General features: G+C 33.8%; 1 protein-coding gene across 1 annotated transcript in view; it reads right to left on the minus strand.

Annotated features, from left to right (window-relative positions):
* FUT8 (fucosyltransferase 8) overlaps positions 1 to 26,702 on the minus strand; it is a 71,095-nt gene that overhangs the window by 13,623 nt on the left and 30,770 nt on the right. The window contains exons 5-6 of the mRNA XM_082485701.1: positions 22,899 to 23,136; positions 428 to 674 (exon numbers count right to left, since the gene is read on the minus strand). Coding sequence (XP_082341827.1) covers positions 428 to 674; positions 22,899 to 23,136 — 485 coding nt within the window. The remainder of the gene's footprint in view (positions 1 to 427; positions 675 to 22,898; positions 23,137 to 26,702) is intronic.

Here is a 26,702-nt window from a genome sequence, read left to right on the forward strand (position 1 = left end):
AAACTAGTTGTGGACTGTGGCATGTAAAATGTAGGCTTAGACTTTTTTCCTCAAATGTAAAGGCTATAGGCACTTGAAAAGAAGACCCAGACAGAAAAGTGTCTGGAATACAAGCTGTAAGGCAATTACATGAATGAAATTCTATATTACATTTCTAGATATGAAAGGACACATAAGCAAACCCTCTATTGAGCCGCCTTTTATATATCTGTCCAACTACTGGTGGACAAGTACGCTGAAGAAGTAGTTGTAATCAACTTGTACTATGCACAGTTAAAAAATAATAGCTTCATCTAGAAAGCACCCTCTCTCCCCACAAAATGCTTGAGGCTCTCGGATAACCATCATAAAACAATTTGTCATGAACAGAAATCACTATATACACGTATTAAAGCACAGACAGTGAAAAAGAAAACTAAATACCCACCCGATCACTGGATGTTTGAAACCAAGTTTCCTTGTGGCTTCCTCTATTTCTTTTTCTAACCAAGGCTGTGGACGAATCAAGTATTTCACAAACTGCGAGACCCACCACACTGCAGGATCCCCATGTACACGAATTAGCCTATCAGCCAGGTCTTCAGGGACAGCCAACGGTAAATAAGGTGGCCGTGGATGTAAGCTGTCAACAATGGGAAGTTCCACCACCTGAACATCCTTATCATTAGCCTCACCTGTTTTAAAATACATACTTGGATGAGTCAAGCAGTTTACTTTATTAATAAGCTTTACCATTGGCAAGTAACATCCCAAAGATATCAGCTAAACTGTATCTTCAACTTCAAAAAGACTACCTAACCCTTGTTCTACTTTTTCAAAATAGCACTAAAAAAAATAATAAAAATCATAGCTGTAGGCTAGATTTCGTAAGAACTATCTAACAATCCACTCCAGTAGAACAAGGCTGAAGTTCCTTGAATTCTTAGCAGCTGATAGTTAATAAAATATAAAAAGTGTTCCTGTTTGTATATTCATACCTTTTTATATAGAACTAAACCATTACTGTGTGCCAAGGCCTACTTGGACAGATTTGTTATCTAAAAATGCTTAAAATTCAGTTACTGGTTTAAAGAATAAACAAAGAAATATTTTAAGGCCTAAGAAATTGTTAAAAAAATAGCTATACAGCTCTGCTGCTTTTTTGAATACATTTTATGGCTGTAAATCTCAGCATTTCAGACATCATTAGAACCACCGAATTAGCTACTCTACTGACAGAAGGGGGAAAAGGACGGAAAGAGAGAGATAATTCCTGTCTTGAAGAACTTGAACTATGAAGATAAGCAACAAATTAAATAGATTAAGGAAAAGAGCCAAGCACTATACAAGCATGTGATTTATATACAGCCAAGAATTTGTTATCTTTTAAATATTAACCAAAGTGGAACATACAGATGTTTTAGATGAGACTGTCATTCAAGGTTCAATACCCACTAAACAATTTTTAAGAGTTTTTACAAATTACACAAATGTGTCTGCATAATTGATAACTCAAAGCTATATTCATATACTGAAATAAATTATAATACATGACAACATAATACAAAGCATTACATTTTTGAAACATCGAACATTTCAGGTTCTAGATTTCAGATTTCTAGTGTGCTCATTTCCTCCAAAAGAATATTTTTATTGTCTGCAGTGTTTATTGGCAAAAACGGCTAGTTCTCCATTTAGTGCTCACCAGGCAGGAAAGAAAACTGTTTTAAATATAAGCAAACCAAACTCATATGACTGTTGATGATCAAGTAAACCTAATGGCTGAAAAAAAAAAAAAAATCAGCAAGGATAACAAGGCTTATTTTAAGAACAGTTAGAAATCCCTAAGGCTAGAACACTTTTGCATGCATTAAAAATCATTTCAGTATATTTGTGTCAAAGTCCTAGAAATATGACAATTGCATGATTAAGTCATACATTGCCAGAATGCCACGTTAACATCAGTGAGCCTACTGAAACTAGTTAAAATTAAGCAGTAACTCTCTCAGATATGGTAATTTAAACAAGGAATGTTTGTTATGATCATATATATTTTCAATTAATTTTTAATAGATTTGGAAGATCTGTCTTCATAGGTTAATATTTCATCACTGCGCTGTATAACACCATTCTAAAGGCATCTTTTAGAATAATTTCCCATAGAATATGTACTGCTGGTATGGATGATACTTTTTAATTCAAGAAGCCAATTCACTTTTTACCATCTATTATATAACACTTACAGAAAAAGATTTAGTAAAAGTTCGTAAATTTAGTAAAAATACTGAGCATTTAAGTTTTCTTATAAGATGGATAATATTTTATCAGTATGTCTTCAGAAAGCTGCAATAAAGAAAAGCAGCCTGAAGTCAGGGAAGTGCTAAATCTGGTGCAGACGTGAAGTATTAATCAGAAGTCTAGACAAGAAACATTTAACTTGGGAATGGCGTGAAAGAACACTTGAGGTTCCATCCTTTTTACCCTTTACCCCTCAACTGAGAGTGGGAGAAGGAACAGGGTGGCAAAGGAAGCGATAGCAATCTTACCCAAGAGAAGAAAGAAAAGACTCCAATCTTAAATTAGAGAAGGAAATTGGCTGCAATTCTTTTGAGGAGAAAAAGCAGAGATGCTAGGGTGCATACAAAAAGGTGAATTTTTATGAAGTATAGTGTCACTGACAAGTTTTTAAACATCATTCTATCATTGAAAAAATATGCTGTTGTGTAAAGAGAGGCATTTGGAAAGTCTTGGTATTGATAAAGCTGATTGAGCAATCTGACACATTATTTGGCATTCTGACCCTGAAAAGCACTCAATACATTGTTCCACACTATTCAAAGGATAAGAGTGTGCTTCTAAAAATTACCATGGGCTGTCTTAAGGTTTTGAAGAAAATAAGATTTGCCAGCAATAACTAGGCAAGGTCTCAGCATATAGCAAACTAGATTAAAATATGCCAAAATCACAAGAACACAAAAGAAGATGTGAAAAAAAAACCAAACAGATTTCAGCTTTCAACTGTATGCGATATGTTGTTTGAATAGTAATGAAGTTGCAAAAGAGAATAAAAATCAGAAACAACCGAAACATATCTCATTAAGGCAAAACAATGTGGTTGTGCAAAATTAACTACTCGATCAAGCGTTAATGACTGCACTTTGAGATACAGAAAACTACTTTTTGAGAATGAAGTTAAAATATCATATGGTTATTTCGCAGAAAAGATTAAGAGTTCCTTAGTTCGTAAAACTATACAATATGACACCCAACAAGGGAACTATCACTGTAAGTATGGGTAACAAATGGAAATTCATAAAATGAAATCTTCACAAACACAGATCAAAGGCTTTGTTGTTATTGTGATCAGAAATTTTGAAATGGCCACAGAAGCCTCTCATGCTTCAGGACTTTTGCCAGTTACTAACTGTTGACAAACGAATTCTGACATACAGTGTGTTGTGTTGAAACAATGCATGTAATTACTTTTTTTAATTTAAAAAATCAAAGTATCAATATGGTCATCACTATTTTCAACTATGTTCTATTTTGTTAACGGTTTACATAAAACTAGAAGTGGGCAAGGTGCATAAGTCTACTTAATCCATACAGACAAACTTCTGATAAAGCACTGCCATTTGACATCACTGATTAGAACATCATCCGTGTAATCAAACACCTAGATGTGTAACAATTCTCGCAAGCTTTTTAACAATTTCCAGATTCTATTACCTTTATTATCATTGTGAACAATGAAGAAAAAACTTCCCATTATTCTTCACTCACTTTAAAAAGTATGAGATTGCAGATGCAGTAAAAGGAAAACTTACAGCAATTGTTTGCTTTTGTCCTGGACAAAAACAGTGAAGAGTAACTCTTTAGCAGCCTGAAGGAGTTAATAACTCTCTGCAACAGCCATATAGACAAGTGACAGCTTTGTTATCCTACTAATTAGTAGGATATTTGTTATCCTACTAATTAGTAGATAGACAAGCATATACATTACAAAAACATTAAGTCACATTCTTGACTGATATGAATTGTAGCTGTTCAATTGAAGATAATGAAGTTGGGTTAAAAATGCAGAATGATCTTTTTATCCACACATTTCTTCAGTTTTTAGCCATGTAGTCTCTAAATTTTAAAATACTTAAGTTCTTCCACTTCCCAGCTGTATTTTGTTAAATAATAGATAAGCCATAAAAGGTAATAATCCATACTAATGCTTATATCTTTTTCTCATGTTGGTAGTTCAAATCATGTCAATCAGGCCCAATTCCCTGCTCAGTGCAAGTCCAACTTTGACATTTGATCACAGAATCATAGAATTATCTAGGTTGGAAGATACCTCTAGAGTTGTTATAGGGCATTTACATTTCAGCAATACCTCAAGCTACTTCTTCCAATGTGATTTATTTTGCTTTTACAGTTGCCAAAAATTTGCCTCTATAATTCTATTTATAGCTTGTTTAACTTTCATACAATCCCAGGTACTATTTCTCAGTTTGGATTAACCTAAATAGTAGTCCTCCGAAGTTCTGCAACTTAATCCATTTTTCCTTCACTGAGTAATCAAAAGACAGAGTGTTTTTGTAATGGTCATAAAGTACTGCAATATTGACAACACTCACTCTTTAACCGTGACAACATACTCTGGAGGAAAATCACAGACTTGCAAAGAAACTGATTTTTATTTAAATGACCCATGCAAGTTGCACCACCTAGTTGTTATTTATCACTATTTTTTGGATATGTTTATCATTAATAGATAGTAATATAGTTTCAATTTCCAGGAGTCCCACTGATTACTTTTTAAATACTGAAATGAGCTCTATGTGTTATACTTTGTTTCCCTGCAGTATCCCAATGTGCCTTAATCGCTTACTTGATAGCTCACCGGACTAACAAATTTAATCTTTGTCGTGATTTAAAGCCTTTTTAGAAATTTTTGCTATTTTTATCTTTCATATCAACTTACTTGAAGCCTCAAAAATGTTGGTTTGGCTCAAAATGACCTTTGGAATTTTGTAATTTTATTCATTCTGCTATTATTTCAAAATTTGTCATCTAATTTCGAAGTATTCTTTCAAGAAGTTGTCATTAAAAGTATGCCAAGGAATACTCTGTGCTAAGGACATCCCTGTTGTGTAAATGAGAACTTCAATTTAATTTCAGTTTGTGTGGCTAGAAAAACAACCAAATAAACTCAAATAAAAATGGAATAGCTTCATTGCTTTTCTGTTTTTATAATACAGACTCATTTAAGCTGATATGAACTTGCATAGACTATTTATGGCTCTACTTCACTAATTAGCTCTAAAACCTGAAAGACTTCCTGCCAATTTGCAACCTCACCCTGAAAGAGTGAACAATTCCAAATTCAATCACAGAAGATATGTCAGGGTGCTAGGACTGCAGTTAGATTAGCATAGGATATGGTGAGAGGGACTGTGCTGAATTCTCACAAGGCTCCTCATTGTTTTGCTGGCTACTGTTAGGTATTGCAAAGACAGCAGATTCATGGTTCATCAACTTCAATGATATTTTATTGCTTTTCTTTACAAAGCAGAAGAAATAAGTGGAAACTATGCAAAGTTCTGGTGTGTTATGCTAGTTATGAATTGTAAACTAGTTCAGAAGAAAGAAAAAGTATGCTTTTATCTGTTCTGTGCTGCAGACTACATCTCCTACAACTATCTTTTGGGCATTTCCAAACATTATTACAGTCACCTAGTAAGGACTTTATGCCATAGTTGCATTAAAAATTGAATTAAAATGAGATAAAGAATCCTATTTTTCTTTTACAGTAGTCAATGTAAAATATAACTTGTATATCTAAGTGTTTTTTCTCTAAGATTTTGCTCCGCACATTTTTAATACAAAGTTTTTGAACTTGGTTTTTGACCACTTTCTCACTAGTGTTGCATTTATTAATTTTTTTAATCATCCTTTATCTGATTAAACCCTTTAAGGCAAGTAGGGACTGAATAAATTTGATGCAATTCAGGTTTAAAGAAGCTGAAAAATAGAGTCCCCCCTTTTTTTTTTTTCTAGGTTTTATATGCCATATGGGTCGTGTTGTCCCATTTGTCATCTCAAGAGGCTGATTCTTGATAGCTTCAGGAGGAAATAAACCAAAACGTTTTCAAACATGCCAACACGTCTTCTGTGACTTTTCTCAACCCAGCACTCCCAAGGCTTTTTTCCTGGATCCTTTCCTCTCCTCTCTTGCATAACTCTTGCAACTACCCTCACGTACTACCGTGCCCGTGTCTCTTACCACTCTCTATACTGTTTGTCTGTTGGTAAGTGATGTCTGTGATCGATCAGTCACTGCTTCTCACTTGCTAGTAGGCCTGAATATTGACTTCAGCAGCTGTATACATGTACCCAGGCTATCTATTTTGATAATTTTTGAGAGACCTTACCAAGACCTATTTCTTTTGGTCAAATTTTGCCAAAATTCATCAATATTCAGAACTTGTACTCAATTAGGATAAAAAAAGGAGCAGACAGAAAGATACAGCATGATGACAAAAACTTTGCTCTCACAAGAAACTTGGCTAAAATAATTCTCTGCCAAAGACACAATTTTATCAGCTCCTCCCCTCAAAAATAAAACTTTGATGGTAGTTGTATTTCCGCTCCAGCAAAACCCCTAACTTTCAGAGCTCCTGAACTACCAACATGTCTTTGTAACACAAGTTCCACTGACTTCAGTACCATTTATTTTCCGATGTCATTCTGGTTCTTTGAAAACCCTACCTATAATCAAAAACACAACATAAAGATAAACAGTGTTCTTACTGTCCTAATAAGTAAGGAGATTTCAATGAACGTTCTCCATCTTGGACTTAATGAAAGCATAACCTGAGTCTAGCGATTTCTGTGTTTGAAATAGCTACGTCTCTAACACAACTAAAGCCGTAGCATCTACTGATGCCTTTAGGGCCTCTATTCTCTTATGAGTCAGCTCAGGTGATCTGATTATAAAGACCTGTATTTCTGCTTCACTTTATTGAAAACTTCTCATCACTTAAATATCAGAAGCTTTTTATGGCAATTGTCATGTCACTTTGAGAGAACATTAAAAAGCAAAGATTTTTTCCTTCCTCAATTGTTTGGTTATCCAGCATGCCAGCTGGAAAGTTTACAGACTAAGTGTATGATTGCACTAATCAACTTTATGTAACAGTCACTGAAGGCATTTTCAGCAGACTGTCAAACTAAGCAGAAATCAAGACGCTTACTAGTAATTTATTTTTCCTTTTATCTTTATATACTCAAACTGCTTTTAACAATGCCCCATTTCATCTAAACAGCCCATATGAAAGGGGTACCTGTCTAAGAAGAGCTCCATCTCCCTGGCTACCAGAGAATATCATAAAATGTATTTGCAAAGGCAAATACACTTTTATAAATGCAAAAGGCTTTTGCCGTGTTATCCAGGTTTAGTCATTCATGCAAACAATAGTCAGAGTTGACGATTTAGAAGTAAGATCTTACATAAGGATAGCTGAAATAACTTAGGAAAACATATATTAAAGATCTTTACAGCAATACTGAAGAAAAACTAATTTTGGATTTGATTTGAAACAATTCCACTGAAGCTTATTCTCTATTTCAGTCTAACATTAATTACTATATACTTGAAAATACTTCCAAATACTTGCTTTGAATATTAGGTTGTCTTTTCTGGAATAGAAGATAAACAGCTTACTTTTATAATAATCATTTAACAGCTGCAGGGACTTATCTGCAGGGATGGATCTCTGGCATGCATATGCTAATTGCACACATGTATGTGTGCTATATGCACGCACTGTAACAAGCATATATAAGCACGCAAAAACCAAGACAACTTCAAGATAATATTTTAGGAGACCTAAAAGTTTTCAATGGGTCATGAGAATGGAGCTTAATACTCAAAGCTGGCTGTCCAGGCATCTAGTGGAGAAGGGCTCCCAGTTTAGACATTTACTGTCTTTTTCAGCTAGTGGTTTACAGCTTGAGCTCCCAATCTTGTCTTGCCCTAATTTGAACACTTGGAATACTCTTCTTACAATGAATTAGTAAAAATACCTTCATACGCTAGTCCAGATGGAACACAACTTTCAAGGTTCACGTAGACAAAAAGATAATTTACTTAGCCATAAATAAAACAGCAGAGAATAAAACTGCTATTCTGTTGGAAATTCATAGCAATGAGGCACACCTCACCAGTATATCTGAAAGAAACTGAGAGAAACATGGATGCATTCTACTTTATACACTCTACTAACATAAAAGGGGAGAAACCAAGGGTGTAACCATGCAATAATGGAAAAGGAATTTTTTCTGGTCTTCAGTGACAGCACGTATGCCCATTTTCAAGTGGTCTATCACCTGAAGACAGAATTTTGTATTTTCCAAAGAAAATAAGTGGAAAATGTAATGGAACAATAAATAGAAAACAATATAACTCACAGTTCTCTCCACAACTGTTACAGTAATAAAGTATTATTAATCTGCACACTATTAGAAACTTAAAACCACTACTGTTTCTTATAGGAGTTCAGGGCACTTACAAACAAAATACCTATGTTTTTGAGATTTGTCCTAGGATTTATGTAATAGCAGATAAAGGAAAATAGGTTCTAATGCTTTCTCTACAAAACGTGTTAGATGGCATTGATGGACATGTAATGCCAAAAATATGAGGTTACAGTAAAGGGTTTTTTCTTGGAATACTAAATGTTAATTGTTTCATATGAAATGTTAACAAAATAAATGTGTGTCTTCCAATGTAGGTAGATCAATGTAATAAAACACGGGTTTTCAAATTTCTTATCTGTTCTCCAGAGGTCCCTTCCAACCCTGACCATTCTGAGATTCGGTGATTCACAACCCTAGGAAGGAATCAGTGGGCTGAGGGCCTAAAGACTGAGAAACAGAAATATAAAATGCAAGAAATTTTTTCTGCCTTAAAAGTCTTGGTATAGCTTCACATGGTTGAAAAGCTGTATTCAGTAACATTTGCCTACTTATTTGATTGTTCGTGTCTAACAAAACATATAGTAATAAAAGGATCTTTTCAGTATGAAATTCTGAATCTGTAAAAGGAATAGATCTTGAGTAACCAGCTGACATTTTTCAGTTATTTTTTATTCATTACTCAAATGCAAAAAGACAAGAACCCTTTAGGATTTGGTGAAGTTGTTATACTGACACAAATGAAACGTCCAGCTTTGACCTACAGCCTCTCTGTACAGAATTAATAGTATCTGCATTAATAGAAAGGATGACCCCATATTAAACAATACATTCCCAAGTATCAGAGTGATAACCCACAGTGCTGGAGGTGCTCTGGCATGCCTTCCACCTGGAAAAGGTGGTAAAAATTTTCAAGACATAGGAAGGGTTTGGGTGAAATGTTTTCATAACTTGAATTCAACCCACAGCTACCAGTTCAGACTGCCCTTGTTTAAAGATGACTTAAAAGTACTTAATATTACTTAATCATAACATTGCTGACATTGTGATGACAGTAATTTGAAACTTGAATGCAGGTGATTATTTCCCGAAAATCTGAGAAGGCTTCAGTTTGGATTGAAATTCATGCAGCCAAACAAAGAACTCAGATTAACATTTGAAACTTTGTAAAGATTGTTTGAGACCCAACATATTTCTGAGGTAATTTTACTCTCAATTTGCCTAACGCTGTCTCTTGATATTCAGAAAACACCGATTTTTTGCATTTGATCACAAAACACACTTGTATCCTTCCCTACTGTAGACACTACTGTACAACTTTCAAGTACAGAATGCTTGCCTTAAATCCAATAAACTCTAGTACTAGGCCAATTTGTAGCTTTTTCCTTATAGAAAAATTCTTAAAAGACTGACAGTTAAGCAAAAAAGTTTTATAGTTTGTAATGGAAACTTGGCATTTTCTTACCAATCTATGATTTATCATCCATGATTTAATGTTTGTGAGAAAGGTTTGCAATTAATCACTAACCTACCAGTACTAGTTTTGCTAGTATATTGGGGCAATATGAATCTTTTAGGAAAACAGGAAAGCCATGATTCAAAAGGTAATATTTCTTATGAACAGCATAAGATATGTGATCAAATATATGATCAGTTATTGGTACCACTGGAGAGAACAGAGGCAAGAGTCCTTTTTTGCCCTCTTCAAGCATTCCCTAGATTTCCAAGTCTACAAACACCAGTGCTTTAACTTCCCCTAATCAAGAAGTGTTGGGAAATAAGTCCCTACTATTTTGCAAATACTTATTCCAGTAAACACATTTATTCATGAATAAAAATCCCGTGTTCTAGGTTACCTTCATTCATTTCAACATACTTAAGAAATTCTCATTGAAAAATGCATTTGCTAGTCTGCTTATGGTACTGCCCATGCATGAAACTATTATCAAACAGTTAATCACATTTTATAAAGACATACAATTTTAGTCTAAATTAACAATGACATAAGGAGAACTCGTTGTATAAAATCTGCACATTTTGACTCCTTGAACATTATCAGATAGATAATGCAATTATATACATGTAATGTTAAGGAAATAGATACATCCTTACTTCTGCCAGTGCCAGTATTTAAAAGCACTGTATTCCACATTTATCTCCCATCCTGCCACAAAATGCTACTGACATGGAAAACAACCTCTGAGAATACCATTCCTTTATCAAGCATATTAATGTAATTCCTCATACAATTAAATGAAAACCTAGAGTACCCTTAGCCTATACAAATAGCTTAATCAGAATCAACATTCACTATTGTGGGCTTAATTGATTATATTGTGAAAGAGCACACAGACGCATTTTATGAGGAACTTATTAAAATACAAATGGATTTAGTGTAGTATGGGAGATTGCACAAGTGAACTTTGCAGTACAAGTCGTAAGACTATGTTAAAAGTATTGCTACTGCAAGAGCCTTCTGTAACCCTTCACAAAAAATTTTCACCTTCACTAACCAAAATACCTTATTATCATTAGAAATACTGCTATCTCACATTCTGTCTTTTTGCCAGATGATATATGAATATGTTAAAGAGTAAAGTTTGCATCAGTCTGTGCTGGTGACTTAATCTTCTAAGGAATATTAATCATTAATTTCTAACCCTTTCCCTCTGAAGTTTCTTTTAACCCAATTTTATAAATATCAGGAGCCTCTCTTCTATCTCATGGTAGTTTACATCTGGGGAAGCCTTCTGAAGTGCTTTCTTAAAGTGCAAGATACTAAATGAACTCAGGCTTCCATACCTACATATTTTTTGCCTCTTTCAAATAAATCTACTAAATTTATGAGATATTATTTCATTCTATAAAACTCTCTTCCCCGCTCTAACATTTTTCTATGTATCCCTTAAATTGATTCTTCATTATTATTTCTGTCAGTTTGCTCAATACAGAGTCTGCAATTTTCTGGAATCCTTTTTGAAAAACGGTATTCCTTCAGCCTCCTTCCGTTGTTCTGTAGAACAGCAACTACAAATAAAACCAATTATAGAGAAACAGCAATTCTAAACAACATGTTTTGTTGTAAAATGCTTTTAATGGCACTTGTTTGAGAAAGAGCATCTGAAGTGTCCCCTATGAAGAAAGAATCGAGCATGGGAACCCTCCCTGAGCTCTTCTATAATGAATGTGGGCATGAAAGATCTTTATAGCTTGTACTACAGTCTTCTCTTCTTTCAGTGCTCCTTTCATCCCTTGATCATCTATTGGCCCTCCAGATCTTCTGGCAGGCTTCCTTATTCTGATGTGTTTGAAAAAGGATTTATTATCAGTCTTTTGCCTTTAGCAAGCTTCTTCTCAAAATCTTTTTTGGCCTTCCTTACCATGTTTTCATATGTAATTTGCTGAAAATCATATTCTTTCCTATTTTTCTCATTTGTACAAAAATTGTTTGGGGTTGGGTTGGTTTTTTGTTTGGTTTTGTTTTATTTTGTTTTTTTAAATGCCCTTTAACAACATCAAGCAGCTTCATCATATTTGTCTTTTGGGAAAAAAAAATGGGGTTTTGATAGGTGGTATGAGTTTGGTCCATGTTTTATGTAATCTCCATGCTGCTTGCAAACATTTTTACAAGCAGTCTGACTTTTTATGTAGTACCCCTTTTTAAACAAAACACTGTAGTGGATAGTTTGGATTCTTTTGATTTACTGTTATTTATTTATTATTTTAAGCAGACAAGGCTGTATTTCTGCTGCATGACATTATCTAAAACTTCGCATAAGTTTCTGATAAGTTTCTGTCCTGGTTATACACACATTTCAAATCAGGAATTTCAGCCTCCCATTCCCTTTGTAGACTACCCTTTCTTCTGGCACCTTCTTATCACCCTAGCAAAAAATGTTCCTCCAGAACAATACCAGAATTGCAAGCTGAAGGCAGGACAAGTCTAGGATTATCACTGAAAGTCTCAAATATGTTTCACTCCCCCTTTTTTCCCTCAATTTCTTCCCTCTGTCTGGAAGTGAATACTTTGTTTCTGAGGTCTGTGAGATGCACACACAGCATATAACTTGACAAACAATATGTAGTGTCTTAAACTGAGAAATCCCTACCCTCACACATACTAAGTTTTATTTATCTGAATTCTGCTTTCTAAGATGCAAAGATAACTTTTTAATTTTCTCTTAGATAAATGAATGGCCATTTCAGTTCCCTCCCTCCCCCCCCCCCAATTCAGTTATCTGGTTTGTCTTATTTAGTCTTCCCATCTAACTAAACTTCCACTGTAGCTACACAATGTTGAAGAGTAGTATACCAATAAAGCAAGCCAAATGCCTTAGCGCATTAAACCCAAAGTTAAGGTGTGTAATACTGTCTTTCCATGTAAACTAATCTCATATTTTTCATGATTATGTGGTGGTTGTTTTTTGTTTTTTAAAAAAAAAAAAAAAGGGAAACTAACACAATTATAATACTAAGTTGCAGCCAAGGGCTTAAAATTCAGTATCTTCAGTTGCATAAGGAACTGCAAATCAACATGTTAGTTGAGATGGCATCCACAGACACGTAACGACAAGAAAGATGATACTATGTAATACAGGTTTTCTTAGAATATTAAATTTTTACTGACTCATACAATATTTTAATAAAGGTATATCCTGAAGTAATATCTGAATGTTTTGCATTGTACGTAGGATTTTAGACGGTTTTCAAAAAAGTTAATGATGTAAATAATAACAACAATAAAAAATTGCATTCTTCAACAAAATGCAATTTCCAACAGCACACGACTTCCTAAGCAGTTATATTCTAGATCCATAGCTAAAAGCAAAATCTTTCAACAGCCGTTACTATCCGCAATAACTAGCTAAAACTGGTAATGTTCATTGCATATCAAGATTACTCTAATAAATAGGCACTACATAATATTAATGTTTTGTTTATTCTGTTAATTCAGCAATATTCTTCCAGACAAAGTGCTGTCATGCAGTAAGGAATGTTTCAGTTCTAATCTTGTTTTCTCCTTTATACTTCTAGTGTTTCATCCCATTCATAGGAGGAAACAGGGATGGGGTTTTAAGGACAGAATAATCCTAACTGCAATGCTGGCCATAAAATTGACTGGGAAATTATCCTCAGTTTTAGAAGTTTTCCTAAACTGACAAAATACAAAGCAGAGAAGTGCGCAAAGTAAATTTTAACATAAAAAGTAATACCGGACAATGGCTAATTACTGCAGCAATGTAGATGATTGAGCCTAAAAAAATACCAAGAAGTGAAGTGATGTAACTGTAGTACAGGTTGCAACTACTGAAAAGAGTACCTATAATAATAATAACGATTACCTTTTTATATTTACTTTTTTAAAGAACGTATTGTATTCTTGAAATTCTTACTATGTTCATATCTAAATAACTGCTACAACATTATCTTCCCAGCAGTGGTAATAAATTCCCATCCCAGAAGCATCTTGGTATATGTTTTTCAGTTTTTAGAGTCTTGTTCATTTTTGAAACAGCGTGATTTTTTTAACAAATGAAAATGTATATAAGGCTCATAGCAAATAATAATATGATATTATATAAAAATAATATAATAAACAGGAATATATATAAGTTTTCTTTCTGTTACACATGGACATTGGCACCGAGTTCAATTACATTACCAGATATCTTCTAAATACAATTTTCTTTACAGTATTCTGAAGATTTTTTTCATATATATGAGAAGAACTTACCTTTCCAGAAACTGTTTTATATGTGAATAAAAATTAACGAGAATCAGTTCATAGCAGAAAATAATACAATCTTGTTTACCTATGGTTTAAAACAGGATCACAAATCGTCTTTTAAATTACTTGTAAAGCCAGAGCAAAGCATGCTGTTCAGTTCCTCTGAGATCCAGAAAGCATCAAGTTGTCTTTTATAAAGGATGTAAATTTTATGAAAAGCAACACTAAATACTGACTTACAATGATAAAAAAAGAAAAAGAAGTGGTAAAACTGAAAAAAGACATACAGTACTTTTATCTGGTCTGCTGGTGATAACATTAGCATAAACATATGTCAATTAAAAAAAAAAGGAAAAAAAGCAATTACTTTTACTTATGTCTTATGACATATAATTCCTACCAGGAAAGAATGAAATTGCTTTTGGAATATACTGAAATCTTTGCCTCATTACTCACTGTGTGATTCTGAATTCACCTCTATCAGTTTCATTTATTTTTTTTTATATACTCAGAATATTTTTGACTTCTAAGCAGAAGAGGATTTCAAAATATACCAAAGGACCTTAACTTTTTAGTCAATTTTTAACCATTAGAAAAGATCTTTTTCCAGAATTTATAGCCATCTCTAACTTTTGATAGATTTACAATAACCTCAAAGACATTTTGTAAAGTAGGCTCAATAACACAAATCAATCTCTCTCCCCCTCAATCCTATCTCTCTATATATGTATTTTCCTTCACTGTAAGATCAGCTGGTTGAATGAATTTTACTTCTATTTGTCTCTAAGACTTTGCTTCTTTTATTCCACTAACAGTTTTGTCCATGAAGTTAAGCACTGATCTGATACTTGAAAGTGAAAAAGGTTTGCCATGTGCTTAAAGGCAATATCTACCTCTTTATTTATACCTTGTGGTTTCATGGATTGACTCTCCTTGCTCAAAAAAAGTGAAATACACATTTTAAAAAATGTGTCAACTTATTTTTCCTTTTGTTTTTCTGCTGCTCCAATCTCTTGAGCAACAGCAGGTAAAGGACTGTTCAAAATTAATGACTCTACTTGCGCTCATCCAAGGCACAGGCACTCAGCTGCTGATGGCTCTATTCAGCCTTCCTCATCCAGCCGGTTTACTATATACCAGACCACAGCTTCAACTGGGATACTAGCTTGCAGCTTCAACTGGGTTTCTGAAATCACAATAGCTTTCTATGCTACACATGCAAAATATTAAACGATTGAAAGGGAGATAATCCACGTTTTTCAAGAACACATATAAGCTTGATGGCACAAAGACTTACTGATGGAGAATCTACCATATCCCCTGAATAAATTATTACAGCGGTGTCCTGATTTCAGCTGGGATAGTCAGCCAATGTTTCTGCAAAAAGCAGACCTTATTTCCAGTCTGAATTGTCCAGCTACATGCTTTTGTCTAAAAGTAGACATTTTTCCCATATAGAAATGTCTACAAAATGTGGCAGGACCAGCTTTTTAAAGTTGCTTCATTTTTACATTGAATTATGTGCTTTAATCTCTACTGTAAAGCAGTTTTTTCTGTCCTTGGATCAGTGTAGTTCTTTCTGAGAATCCTTTCATATTTATCAATTATTCTGAAGGCCACATAACAAAACTAGACAGTGTGGTGCAGCCTGGCCATTGCTCTGCAAGGAAAAAATAACTTCATACTACCGTTCAATAACCCTCCACTTAGACGTAAGGATCACACTTTGCTCTCTTAGGCTACTGCATCGCTCTGAAAACTAGACCTACCTTTTAAGAGTTACCCCTTTCTAAATATTTTTTCATGTTTATGTATACAAATGTTTTCATATAGATCATCTTAAAAAGCACCTTCACGTTAAGAATTTCAGAATTTCAGAATATCTTCAGTTAAGAATTTCAGATTTATTTGTCGCTGTAAAGGTACAGGGAATAAATGAAAAAAAAAATCAAAATCTATATAAATTTAGAAAAACATAAAAACATATAGAAATCTTCAGCAAGATAGAATGTCTTTCAAAGATTTCAAGACTAACACAACTGAAACAAAGGGAAAATACAAAACAGATCGCTGTTCTGCTCTGTTCTCTCTAATCACCATTCCCCAGTATGCTTCTCAGTAACATAAATTTGCTTGAATTAAAATACAAATAATGAAAATCAGTGTGTGAAAAAGACATTAAGAATTAGAAATAGAAATTCATCAACATTTTTCTACAAGATTTTATAAAGAAGAGTGAGGTATGGGAGCAAAACATAATTCATACAATTGTATGCAAGTTAAAGGGTTTTTTAGGCTAATACTAAATATTCTTCTGATTTACGTAAAAGAAAAACTATTGCCAAGGAAGATCTAATTCATGAAATGAAACTTTTTTATTTATTGCAATTAATTCTGCAGAACTTGTTATGGTTTGAGTTTGCAATTTTCTTTTAGTCCTTTTGATTACTGTTGCCTGATTTACTTTAATAAATTAAAAATTAATTTTGTGTACGCACAGTATCCTCTTTCTTGAATTATACATATAAACATATTAGTTAATTCATATTTTAAGATTATAATTCAATGAATACTTAAAAGCTGGCACTACTATCAAATGAAGAGCTCTGCCGTTTTTTCCCCTCTGGGTACCCCTGCCTTAAAAGCACTCATTCGTCAAACCATGGCTAGAGGCACCAAAGTCAATATTCAAATGCAACTGCAGGCAACTTTGTTTCAGGTTTCCTTTTCAAGTTATCTTTCATCTTACTGGTTTGGAGGCCTTATGGGAAGGAGCATACACTGTTATTTAAAACATATAGATTGTTTCTTTACCACCATATACTTCCACTCCCCATCACGTAATGAAGGTATGACTTCTAACTGTATATTAATCTGTCCTTTCTCTTAATCTATTTTCTTTTTTATAGGTTCCATTTTTTTATTTAGATATTTTATAGACTTCCTTCCATGTTATTATCATGGAATGCCACCAAGACATCATAAATCAGCAAGTGAAAAATGATAAAAAGAGGCCTACCCTGTTTTAGATCATTGCAATGATAACAGAACATTATGACCTGGAAATTAAAAATATTCATGCTCAATATGACTAACCACTTTAACGAAAATTAATCCAAAAATTTCATGACAAATGTGTCTTCACAAGTTCTCTATATTTTGGGTTTTATTACTAGGAAGTCATACATGCTTCTTATAACAATTCCTACCTAAATTATTCATAAATAGTTTGGTCAGAGATATCAGGGGAAAATGAACTACAAGTAAGTTACAATTGCAGGCAAGGTATAATTTGAAAATTAAAAAGAACATGCATACAAACATCTCTCATGAAGATATTTTTTTCTCTAGAATGACAGTACAAAAGTGTTTGAGTGAAACAAAAGAAAAAGAAAAAATATGCCACAGTGTAAAATAACTGTTGTATTTGCAAAAACCTGCGATAGGATTCTCAATCTTTTAACATATTTGAGCTAGAAAAACTGAACTTGACTTGTAGGAATACCATGTCAAACACAAAGAATAGTTCCTGCCAGAGATGACAAGGGATGAGATGACCCCTAATTCTCCGCATAGATGACAACATGCCTTACTAATCTTTTGCTATCAGACTAATGTCAGCTTGCTTATTAAAATTCACCCTACTTCCCAAATTCCAAAAACATGCTAATGTCTTCTGAACTAGACAAGCTTAGCTTCTATGCCTGGTTAGGAGAGAACTGGACCAATAATATTTTAAATATATATATATTCTCAGCTCATATAAGCCTCTTAATTCTCTGTAGAACAGATTACTATCTAAATTGTTTTGCTGAAGATAGACTTCAGAAACATCAAAACTTTATATTGCTAATACAACTAAAAAGTGTCAAGTACAGACAACTTAATAAGAAGATAAATGTACAGATATAAATATTTTTTTCATAAAGCACAATTTACTAAATTATTATTCTACACAGGTCTGCAAATTACATAAAAATAATTCTTTAAGATTATATAATTATTTGACTTTTTGGCCTATTTCTGTAATTTACACTGATACCTTGTTATAAGTATTCACTTGCATGAATGTTTTTGATACATAATTAAAAAACAACTTTTATTAAAAACCCATATACACAGGTATACTACACAGGATAAACACTGTGGTTATGAGAAAGGGAAATTTACGCATGTCAATGCATTTTTATACATTTATTTTGAAAATCTAGAAAATCTCATGCTGACTCCAGAAGTTGGGGGGCAGGGGAGGAGATAAAGTTGCAGTTTTGAAGAAAAACTGGTTTTAATTACAGTTAAGAATTTCAGATTTATTTGTCGCTGTAAAGGTACAGGGAATAAATGAAAAAAAAATAATCAAAATCTATATAAATTTAGAAAAACATAAAAACATATAGAAATCTTCAGCAAGATAGAATGTCTTTCAAATTTACTGGCAATTAAGTATCCAGTGAAGATTCCTAGTGAAGGCACACTGAAGCTAGTAAGACAGATCAATCGTCAGTATCATGCTTCCTCAGCGAGCATGCCATTGCATAAGATTAGAATTTAACACAGTTCATAGTGTGTGTGGCTAGCCAGTAGGCTAAACATAGAAAGATTGTCTTTCATAGCTGAACGTCTTCTATCTCTAGACCACCAAAGATCAAATTAGTGGTATTCATTTATTTAAAAAAAAAAAAAATGATCACATCAAGATATTTCATGTGTTCAAACTATTCATCCTCACCTAGAAATTAATTAAAAAAAAAAAAAAAAAAACAAAACAAAAGCACCAACTGTAGGGAGCTAAAAGGAAACATTGTACTTTCATCAGCCCATATTGCAGGAAATCAAGATCTATTTTAATAGATTTTCATGAAAATATACATTCTTTTTAAACCATGCATGCGTAAGTGCACTAGAACACTGGTTTACAGCTATTATGCTAAATGCAAGGCTCACAAACCTGCCTGCAACTAACTTCTGGGGTCACATAGAGCAGTCTGCCCAGAACCATGCCCAGATGGTTGTTTCAGTTGCTGACTTTGCCAAACCCAAATAAAACTTTAGCTTAAGCTTTCAATATCGATTTTACCATTTCTACTTATTTTTAGAAAATATTCAACCATTTCTAAGAATTAATTTTCGGAAAAAAATCTCATTCATAAAAAACCACTAGAATTTTCAAAGAAAAGTTTTGTAGCATCTTGAAGTTTTGAAGAACAGACATTATCTCAATATGCAAATGTTGTTTCAATGCATAAACACAAGTATGTTTACACACCAGTCTCTAAATGGGATTTTGTAATTCTGAAAAAGCTAATTTGAGACGTCTAAGATTTTAATAGCTAAATTCTTTAAAAGATTCTTTATGCACTGGGTATACAGTGTCCTACTGAGAAGACTGAAGATTTTGATATGGTTTGACTATCAACCACATGGAGAAAGGTGTAAGATTCACCTGCATGTATGAGGATTCATATGAGTAACCAAACTAGGAGGAACTGACCCTTCGTAGGAATTTCTCCTTGACACAGCTGACCCCTTACTTGCCAGCTGTTCTTGTACTTTTGCCCTCTTCTAAAGCAGCTCGTTCTGGACAGTGGCAGTTCATTAGGCTCAAGGACCAGGTTATTATTAAACATAACCAACACTTCCCACAGTTGAACTCATTAACTAGGTTTGTCTTGATCATATAGGTCAGGAGAAGATCTACTCCAAACTTCTGCTCAAAGCAGGCTCAGCCATGCAACAGGAACAGGTTGCTCAGGGCTTCAGCCAGACAGGCCTTGAATGCCTCCAAAGATGGAGACTGCAAACCCTCTCTAGGGAACTTGTTAGGCTATATTCATGATGAAAAGGTTTTGCTTTTAATCAGCATTGTTCTTGGTATGGTATCTAAAATAAGGACTTGGAAATGTTCTTTGCTGCCCACAGAAGACGAAAGACTAGCATACAGAACTAGAGATGTGTGCTTGCTTTGGAAAGATAAGTATTGTTTCTGCAGTTTATCCTAAACTACAGCTCCCTATAACATTTTACTCTGCCCCGCCTTCTTCTGAATTCAGCAAGGTTATCATATCTGAACCCTCTAAGAAGCTACAAACATCTAATTGGAGGAAGATTTTGAAGTAGAAAATATCTGTAAAATCTTTTCCACAGAGACAATAGTGGAAATTATGAGATCTGGTTGACACTTACACACTGTATGATGTGTTGGATCAAGGAAATTTCTACCAAGTTTAATTCCTGTTATGGCTGGACTTAAATAGACCCTTGGGCTGAATTGTCCACTGCATAGGCAATTCTCCTTTCTCTAGATATCGTCCAGGGCACAATTCCTCACTAAACTGCTAATCAGCCAGACAAAAAAAGGGTTTCATGCACTACTGGATCCAACATGAATAAGAAATGTTATTGATTCTCTGGAAAAAACAAAAAAGAACACAAATGAAACAAACAAAACAACACATTGCTCTCAAAAAAAACAACAAGCCCTACCATACAACACAACTCCCAAGAATTTTCAGTAGGAAGTAAAATAATGATAACCAATCATTCTAAGTAGTACAATTGTTGAAGATGCAGACACTTCCACTACATGTAACTAAAAATCCTTGAAAGGTATCAGTTCTGCCTATAATAGCTTGAGGACTTAATTTAAGAAACTATGAGACGCACAGTCACTATGGAATGACAACTGAAACCTGAGATACTTTTCAGAACAGACCATTTTTCCCTGTCTCGAAGTAGCTATGGGGCTGGCCACATGTTACACCATTTCAAAGACAGAAAGACAGATGAAGTGAAGGAATGAACATCTACATTTTTCTTTTCCTCTCAGCATTGATGTTAATCTCCAAGCCCACCGACTAGTTCAGAGTTCTCCTGAAACACCGTGTAACCCTATACCTGTCAGAAATGAAGGAAGGGGAATACTCGTGGCTCTAGTGTACAGTCTCTGACGACTTGGGGATTCGACCATTTTTACCCGCACTTAACTTTACACACCATCCAAAATCTGTGTATTAGGGTAGCCAACAGAACAATGAAAATGGTAGGGGGGAAATCAGTTTCTGTCAACCCAGAATTGAAAAGCTCTGCTTGCTAAGTCAAACAGACAAACAGTATATTGCCTCTATGGCACTGGGATAGTACTGGTCTGCAAAAGTCATGCTGTAGCTCCTGTAGTTCTAACAAGAAAACTGTATGCTAAAATAACATCTCATCAGTGTACTACTTCTTACTGATGAATGTAGTCAATCATCTGTTGAAAATCCCTACAAATTTTTTAATTGTCCCAATGAAATCCAAGTCACTACTATTGCTGCCAAATACATCCTTCAGGACATATTGGGAAGAAATTCTTGAGTCTGTAGGCACAATTAACATAAATAATAAAAACTGTCAGTCCTTTTTATCTGTGCTTAAGCAGAGAGTTACTGAGACAAAATTACTTTCTGGGATAAGATTAATGTACCACATACTAACAATCAAAATTTCCATCAGTGCTGAAAAATAAAACAGCTATAGCCTGAAAAGTGGCACAGTATCTCCCTTACTGTTTCCCACTCTAAATTGGTTTTGTCCATAGCTTAGCCATTGTCTACCCATTCTTAGCTCATCTACTCATCTAATAATTATTATGTGAACCACAACTGTCAATAACAAAATATTATTAAAATTAACATTACACCTCGCTCGAACACAATTCTTTAATCACAATTTTACCAAAAATCTCCATTATCAGTTAAGACATCTCACTAAATTTACCTAGTCTTGAGTAAGAAGTCAGTTGCATTCTTTTTGATCAGCCGTTTCTTCCCTGCATTTATTCTAACATTTAGAAAGTCCCACTGTAATACCAGTTACAGACTAAGAAAAAATATTATCTGTGCAGAAATTTAAAAAATTCTTCCTAGTTATTTATCATAAATTGAGAGCAAGAACTTAACATATTGTCAGCTATCTGCAGCTGTGCTGTATACGTACTCAATTTTGACAAATACCTGAAAAATGTTTTATGTATATAGAAAAAACTATAAAGCCATGCAGATGTTAATAACAAGACGTTGACTGCAAGAATTCCAGTAAAATGAATGCTGTTTACTTTGAGACAAAGCTATCTGATCCTACAAACATGAATGCCCATCTAGTTATTCTAGAAAAATTGTTCAGCCTAGTATCAGAATAGATCAATTTACTGATCTACAAATAAAGAGGTATTGAACATTACCACTGTTTTCACTACTTGAATTTTGAGTCAGTTCAGTTTACATTTAAAATTATTTCCATTATTTCATTATTTTGTTGGTGTGTAAATGACTACTGGACACCATTTTCATTTTAATTCCTTTGTTTTGTATTTGAAACATGCTTTAGAGTTTTAAAGTTTACCAACAATAGCCTCTATTTAATTCTCTCTTCCCACAAAAACTGGCTTCATATCTGGCAAATAACACATACCACCATGGCAGAATGATGAATGATTATAATTTAAATCTGAAATACCCAAGTTTTATATTAAGAAATCTCTGCCAAAGCAGAGATACCCTAATAAGGATAATATTTTTTTTCTCAATACAATGAAAAAATACAATTTAAATGATGCCTATGTATACAATTGCAGTCATTAGTTATTATAGTCCACATAAAATTAAAGAAAAAGGTATCAAAATAGTTCTAATGTGAAAGAAGCTGCAAGAAAAAAGGAGAAATTATTTGAGTTATTAAGTCTTACCTGACCAGTGTCCAGTAGTGGTACCTGATCTGTCAGTACATGTCTCACTTACAGGCCTAAATACAGTCTCCCAGCCACCGGTAGCATAGCGCCAATTCTGAGACTCTAAAATAAGTGTTCGCTGAGTGCCATAAGCGATCATGAAGCAGTAGACTACATGATGAAGTTGACAACCATAGCCACAGCCTTTGTTGATATTACACACAAGTTTCTTAGCTTTGCTGCAATCCTTCGGGTTCTGTAAGTATGGATGAAAAAGTGAAGCTGAAGAGAAGATATACACAAAAGCATACTTTTTTTTTCTGGACAACTGACAAATGTCATAAATCTCGCAAGTCATCCTGCTATAATACAGCTCTTATTAAAATGGATGAGCAAGCTTCAGCTCTATGAAAATTTTATGTGAATTCTTCACTGTGAATGTGAACAGTTATTGAACATACTTTACTACCCTAATGTAAAATAGAATACCTTCAACATTTTAAACTACTTTCTCATTTGTAAATCTGTCAGAATAAGCTAACATTTGGACTCAGAGTTCTCATTTCATCAACATGATTCTCAGTGTTGGAATGTTTTTTCCAATTTTGTTAGTTCCCTTTCAATGAACATGCATGACATCCAATGACAGAAAATTTCCAGCTGTCTACAGTATACAGAACAAAACAAACTCGTATTAACAGTATGCTTCCCAGGCTAACTGACCACATACTAAATACAGAATATGAAACACATACCTGAGGAGATTGATAAAAGAGAATTTTAATCTGCATGCACTCTCTATAAAATAATATACTACACTTCCACAATCCAAGGAAAAACAAAGGAGGCGAATGTATGCATGACGTGAATGCTACATTTAAAAGTACAACCTAATAAATATTTTTAGGTATGCGGACAACACAACAACATTATCTACAGAAGTTCTTCTTTCTGTAAAATACAGTACTTTGCTGTACCCATTGACACTTGCATCTCTCTAGACATACTTCTGCATTCCAAAAAGCCTTTTTACAAAATCTCTAGGAATAAAAGTTAGTTTTTGGTTAAACTGCAAGAATACTGATACTTGAGCATCAATATAGATTCTGGTCCTCTCACATCTAAACAACTTCAAATAAAGATTTCTGCAAATTTGCAACAAATTAGGTCTTTCCAAAAACCAACAATCAGCTTCTGGAGAACCAAGATCCCTCCATAAAGTGATCTTAAAGATAATTTGAATATTCTGAGTCCTGAAATATTTAATAAAAATGGTAATTTGTGCATTCAGTTGTGTAAAGGAGGGGAGAATAGTGCAGATCAGGGGGGAGGAAAGGGGGGGGGGGGGGGGGGGGGAACGACACGCAAAACAAAACAAAAAACCCATACCCCACAACATGTGTTACTTCAGCATTTGATTTTTCATTTTAAGGCAAAACACAACTAGCTATGAAAAACAATAAATCAAATAAAATTTCCATTCCTGACTTTTGTTCCTCAGACCAGTACTCTTGCTATCACTAATCTAATGGATAACTTGAGAGTAAATCTAATAGGTATCTTTGAGACTGTAACAAATCTACTTCCCACAGTCTTTTAGAAGAGAAAGAGGGGTTTTCTAGTATTGTGTGCAAGTCCACAAAGAAGGAATTCCATGAAAAAGTATCTCCTCCCTAAGTCTACATATTTCCACCATGCAATGAAGTGCAATGATAGCAGGCACAAGTAGAATTATTTTCTGCTGTTAAACATTACTGTGTAGAAAAGACTTAAGCTCAAAAACCAAAGACAATAGTGCGTATTGTTATGTTGCTATTTTTTAACTGAAATATTATGCTAATAAAAAAATATAAGAAGCTTCTTTCATTTAGACACTTGTCAGAAGCAGACACAAATGTTCAGTTTTAGAAGTTGAAAATTTGTATTTTGTGTTTATCTGATTTATTCCTGTTTTTGAAAGATGTCTAGGTGTTTTCATCGCAACTTAATAAATCATACTTTATACAGAGTATCTCAGAAGAGTTTTAATACCATTGTGTAACATACTATAACTAGATTGTAAAAAGAACTATTATGGCCAAAAGTAAACCATTAGTAAAATGTGTTCATCAGAAAGTAGGACATAAGTCTGTCACAAGGCATCAATTGGCTTAGACAGAATTTTATTTAATTTTTTTAAAAAAATGAATTAGTGATTTTGCAAGATACTTTTGTTGAGACACTTAAATTTTAAAGAAAGCAGGCAAAAAGGAACAATAGATACATTAAAGATGTCAACAGGGCCATAAAGCATGTTATTAAGAATGTTTTCCCATTTCTTTCCACATCGCAAAAATTCTTACTAAAACTAACTTTTTCGTAACTATTTTGAAAAGGATGATCTCTGAGAATTTTTAGAAAATACCAATAGAAAAAGCCTTCTACACTTTCCATGACCTTAAAATGTCTATCCTCTTGAAAACAGCAGCATTTACTTGATGACATATTTGAAGTTGTGTAAACTTTGATAAGGTATACCATTCTTTCTTGCATGCAAATGCAAGTTTCATATAATAGCTTATTAACGATATTATGGAAATCAAGTACGAAACACACAAAGAAACATAATTTGACACCATGACTGCTTACCAATGTTAATATATATTGCACTTAGGTTTTAACATTAGTTGGAGACTTAATCAGAAAGGAGAAACTAATATATTAATATTAGTTTGTGACATAAATAGAAAGCTAGTTAACCTAATTTCCTTATGACTATGTTTCAAATTGCTATACTTAAATTTTAAGACAAGGCAGTATTTGAGCTTAAATTATTTGTTGAAAACTTAAAAAACGAAAGTAGAGGTACTTAGATATACTGCAGTTTCAACTGGTATTTCCTGAAAAAGGTGGAATTAATAACCATCAAGACAGAACAAAAATTACAATCATGCTGCATGCATCAGAATACCTTGTGCGTTCATAAGTCAAAAATGACAACCAAAGCAACACATAGAAGTATTGAGTTGATAACAGATAACAACAGTCAATTTTAAATCCAGTGAAGACTGACAGAAGATTTTTCTTCCTGGTATAAAGTCACAGAAAAGGATTATAAAACTCTGATTTGAATGAGTAGTGTACTTTGTTCTCATCCCTAACTACACTGCTCACCACAGACTCTTCTATCCAACCGAGTTGTTCACATAATCAAGGGAGGGATGGAAGAGACTTCCAGGATTATAAAGCCCTGTAGTGTAACAGCCATACAACTGCATTTAAAAAAAAACAACCATACAAACAAAAAATACCAACATAAAAATCCAAACAAACGGAAAGAAAAAAACAACCACACAAAACATGCTTCAATATCTAGAAGAGTAGACTATCAAACCATGCCAGAGTTCACACCCTTTATTTTTCACAGAATTACTTTTATGAACACTGCAATGAAAATACTAACAAATTTTCAGAACTGTAAACCGGTTAAAATTATGTATTTCTGTGGAAAAGAATGTTATATGCCCCCTAAAATAAAAGCACATTTTTATAACTGGCAAAATGGATTTGGTGTCTGTCATCACCATGAGCATACATGGGCATACACTGTTGCTTTTACAAAATTCAGGGTTTCCACTAAACTGATACAGTTAAATTCCCACCCAAATAAACGCGATATGCCATTACTTTCTACTTGCAAGCACTGTCAGATTCCAGCTCCTTCTTCCCTTAAGAAGTTTTACAGTTGTTTAGGCTGAAAACTCCTGCCCAAGTTACAAGGAAAGTAGTATACTCGGGTTTTCCCGGCAAGAAATGTGTCTCTCAAATTCTTCTGTAGTACTT

This window comes from Vanellus vanellus (assembly GCF_965231255.1).
Source record: "Vanellus vanellus genome assembly, chromosome: 6".
Taxonomy (NCBI): Eukaryota; Metazoa; Chordata; class Aves; order Charadriiformes; family Charadriidae; genus Vanellus; species Vanellus vanellus.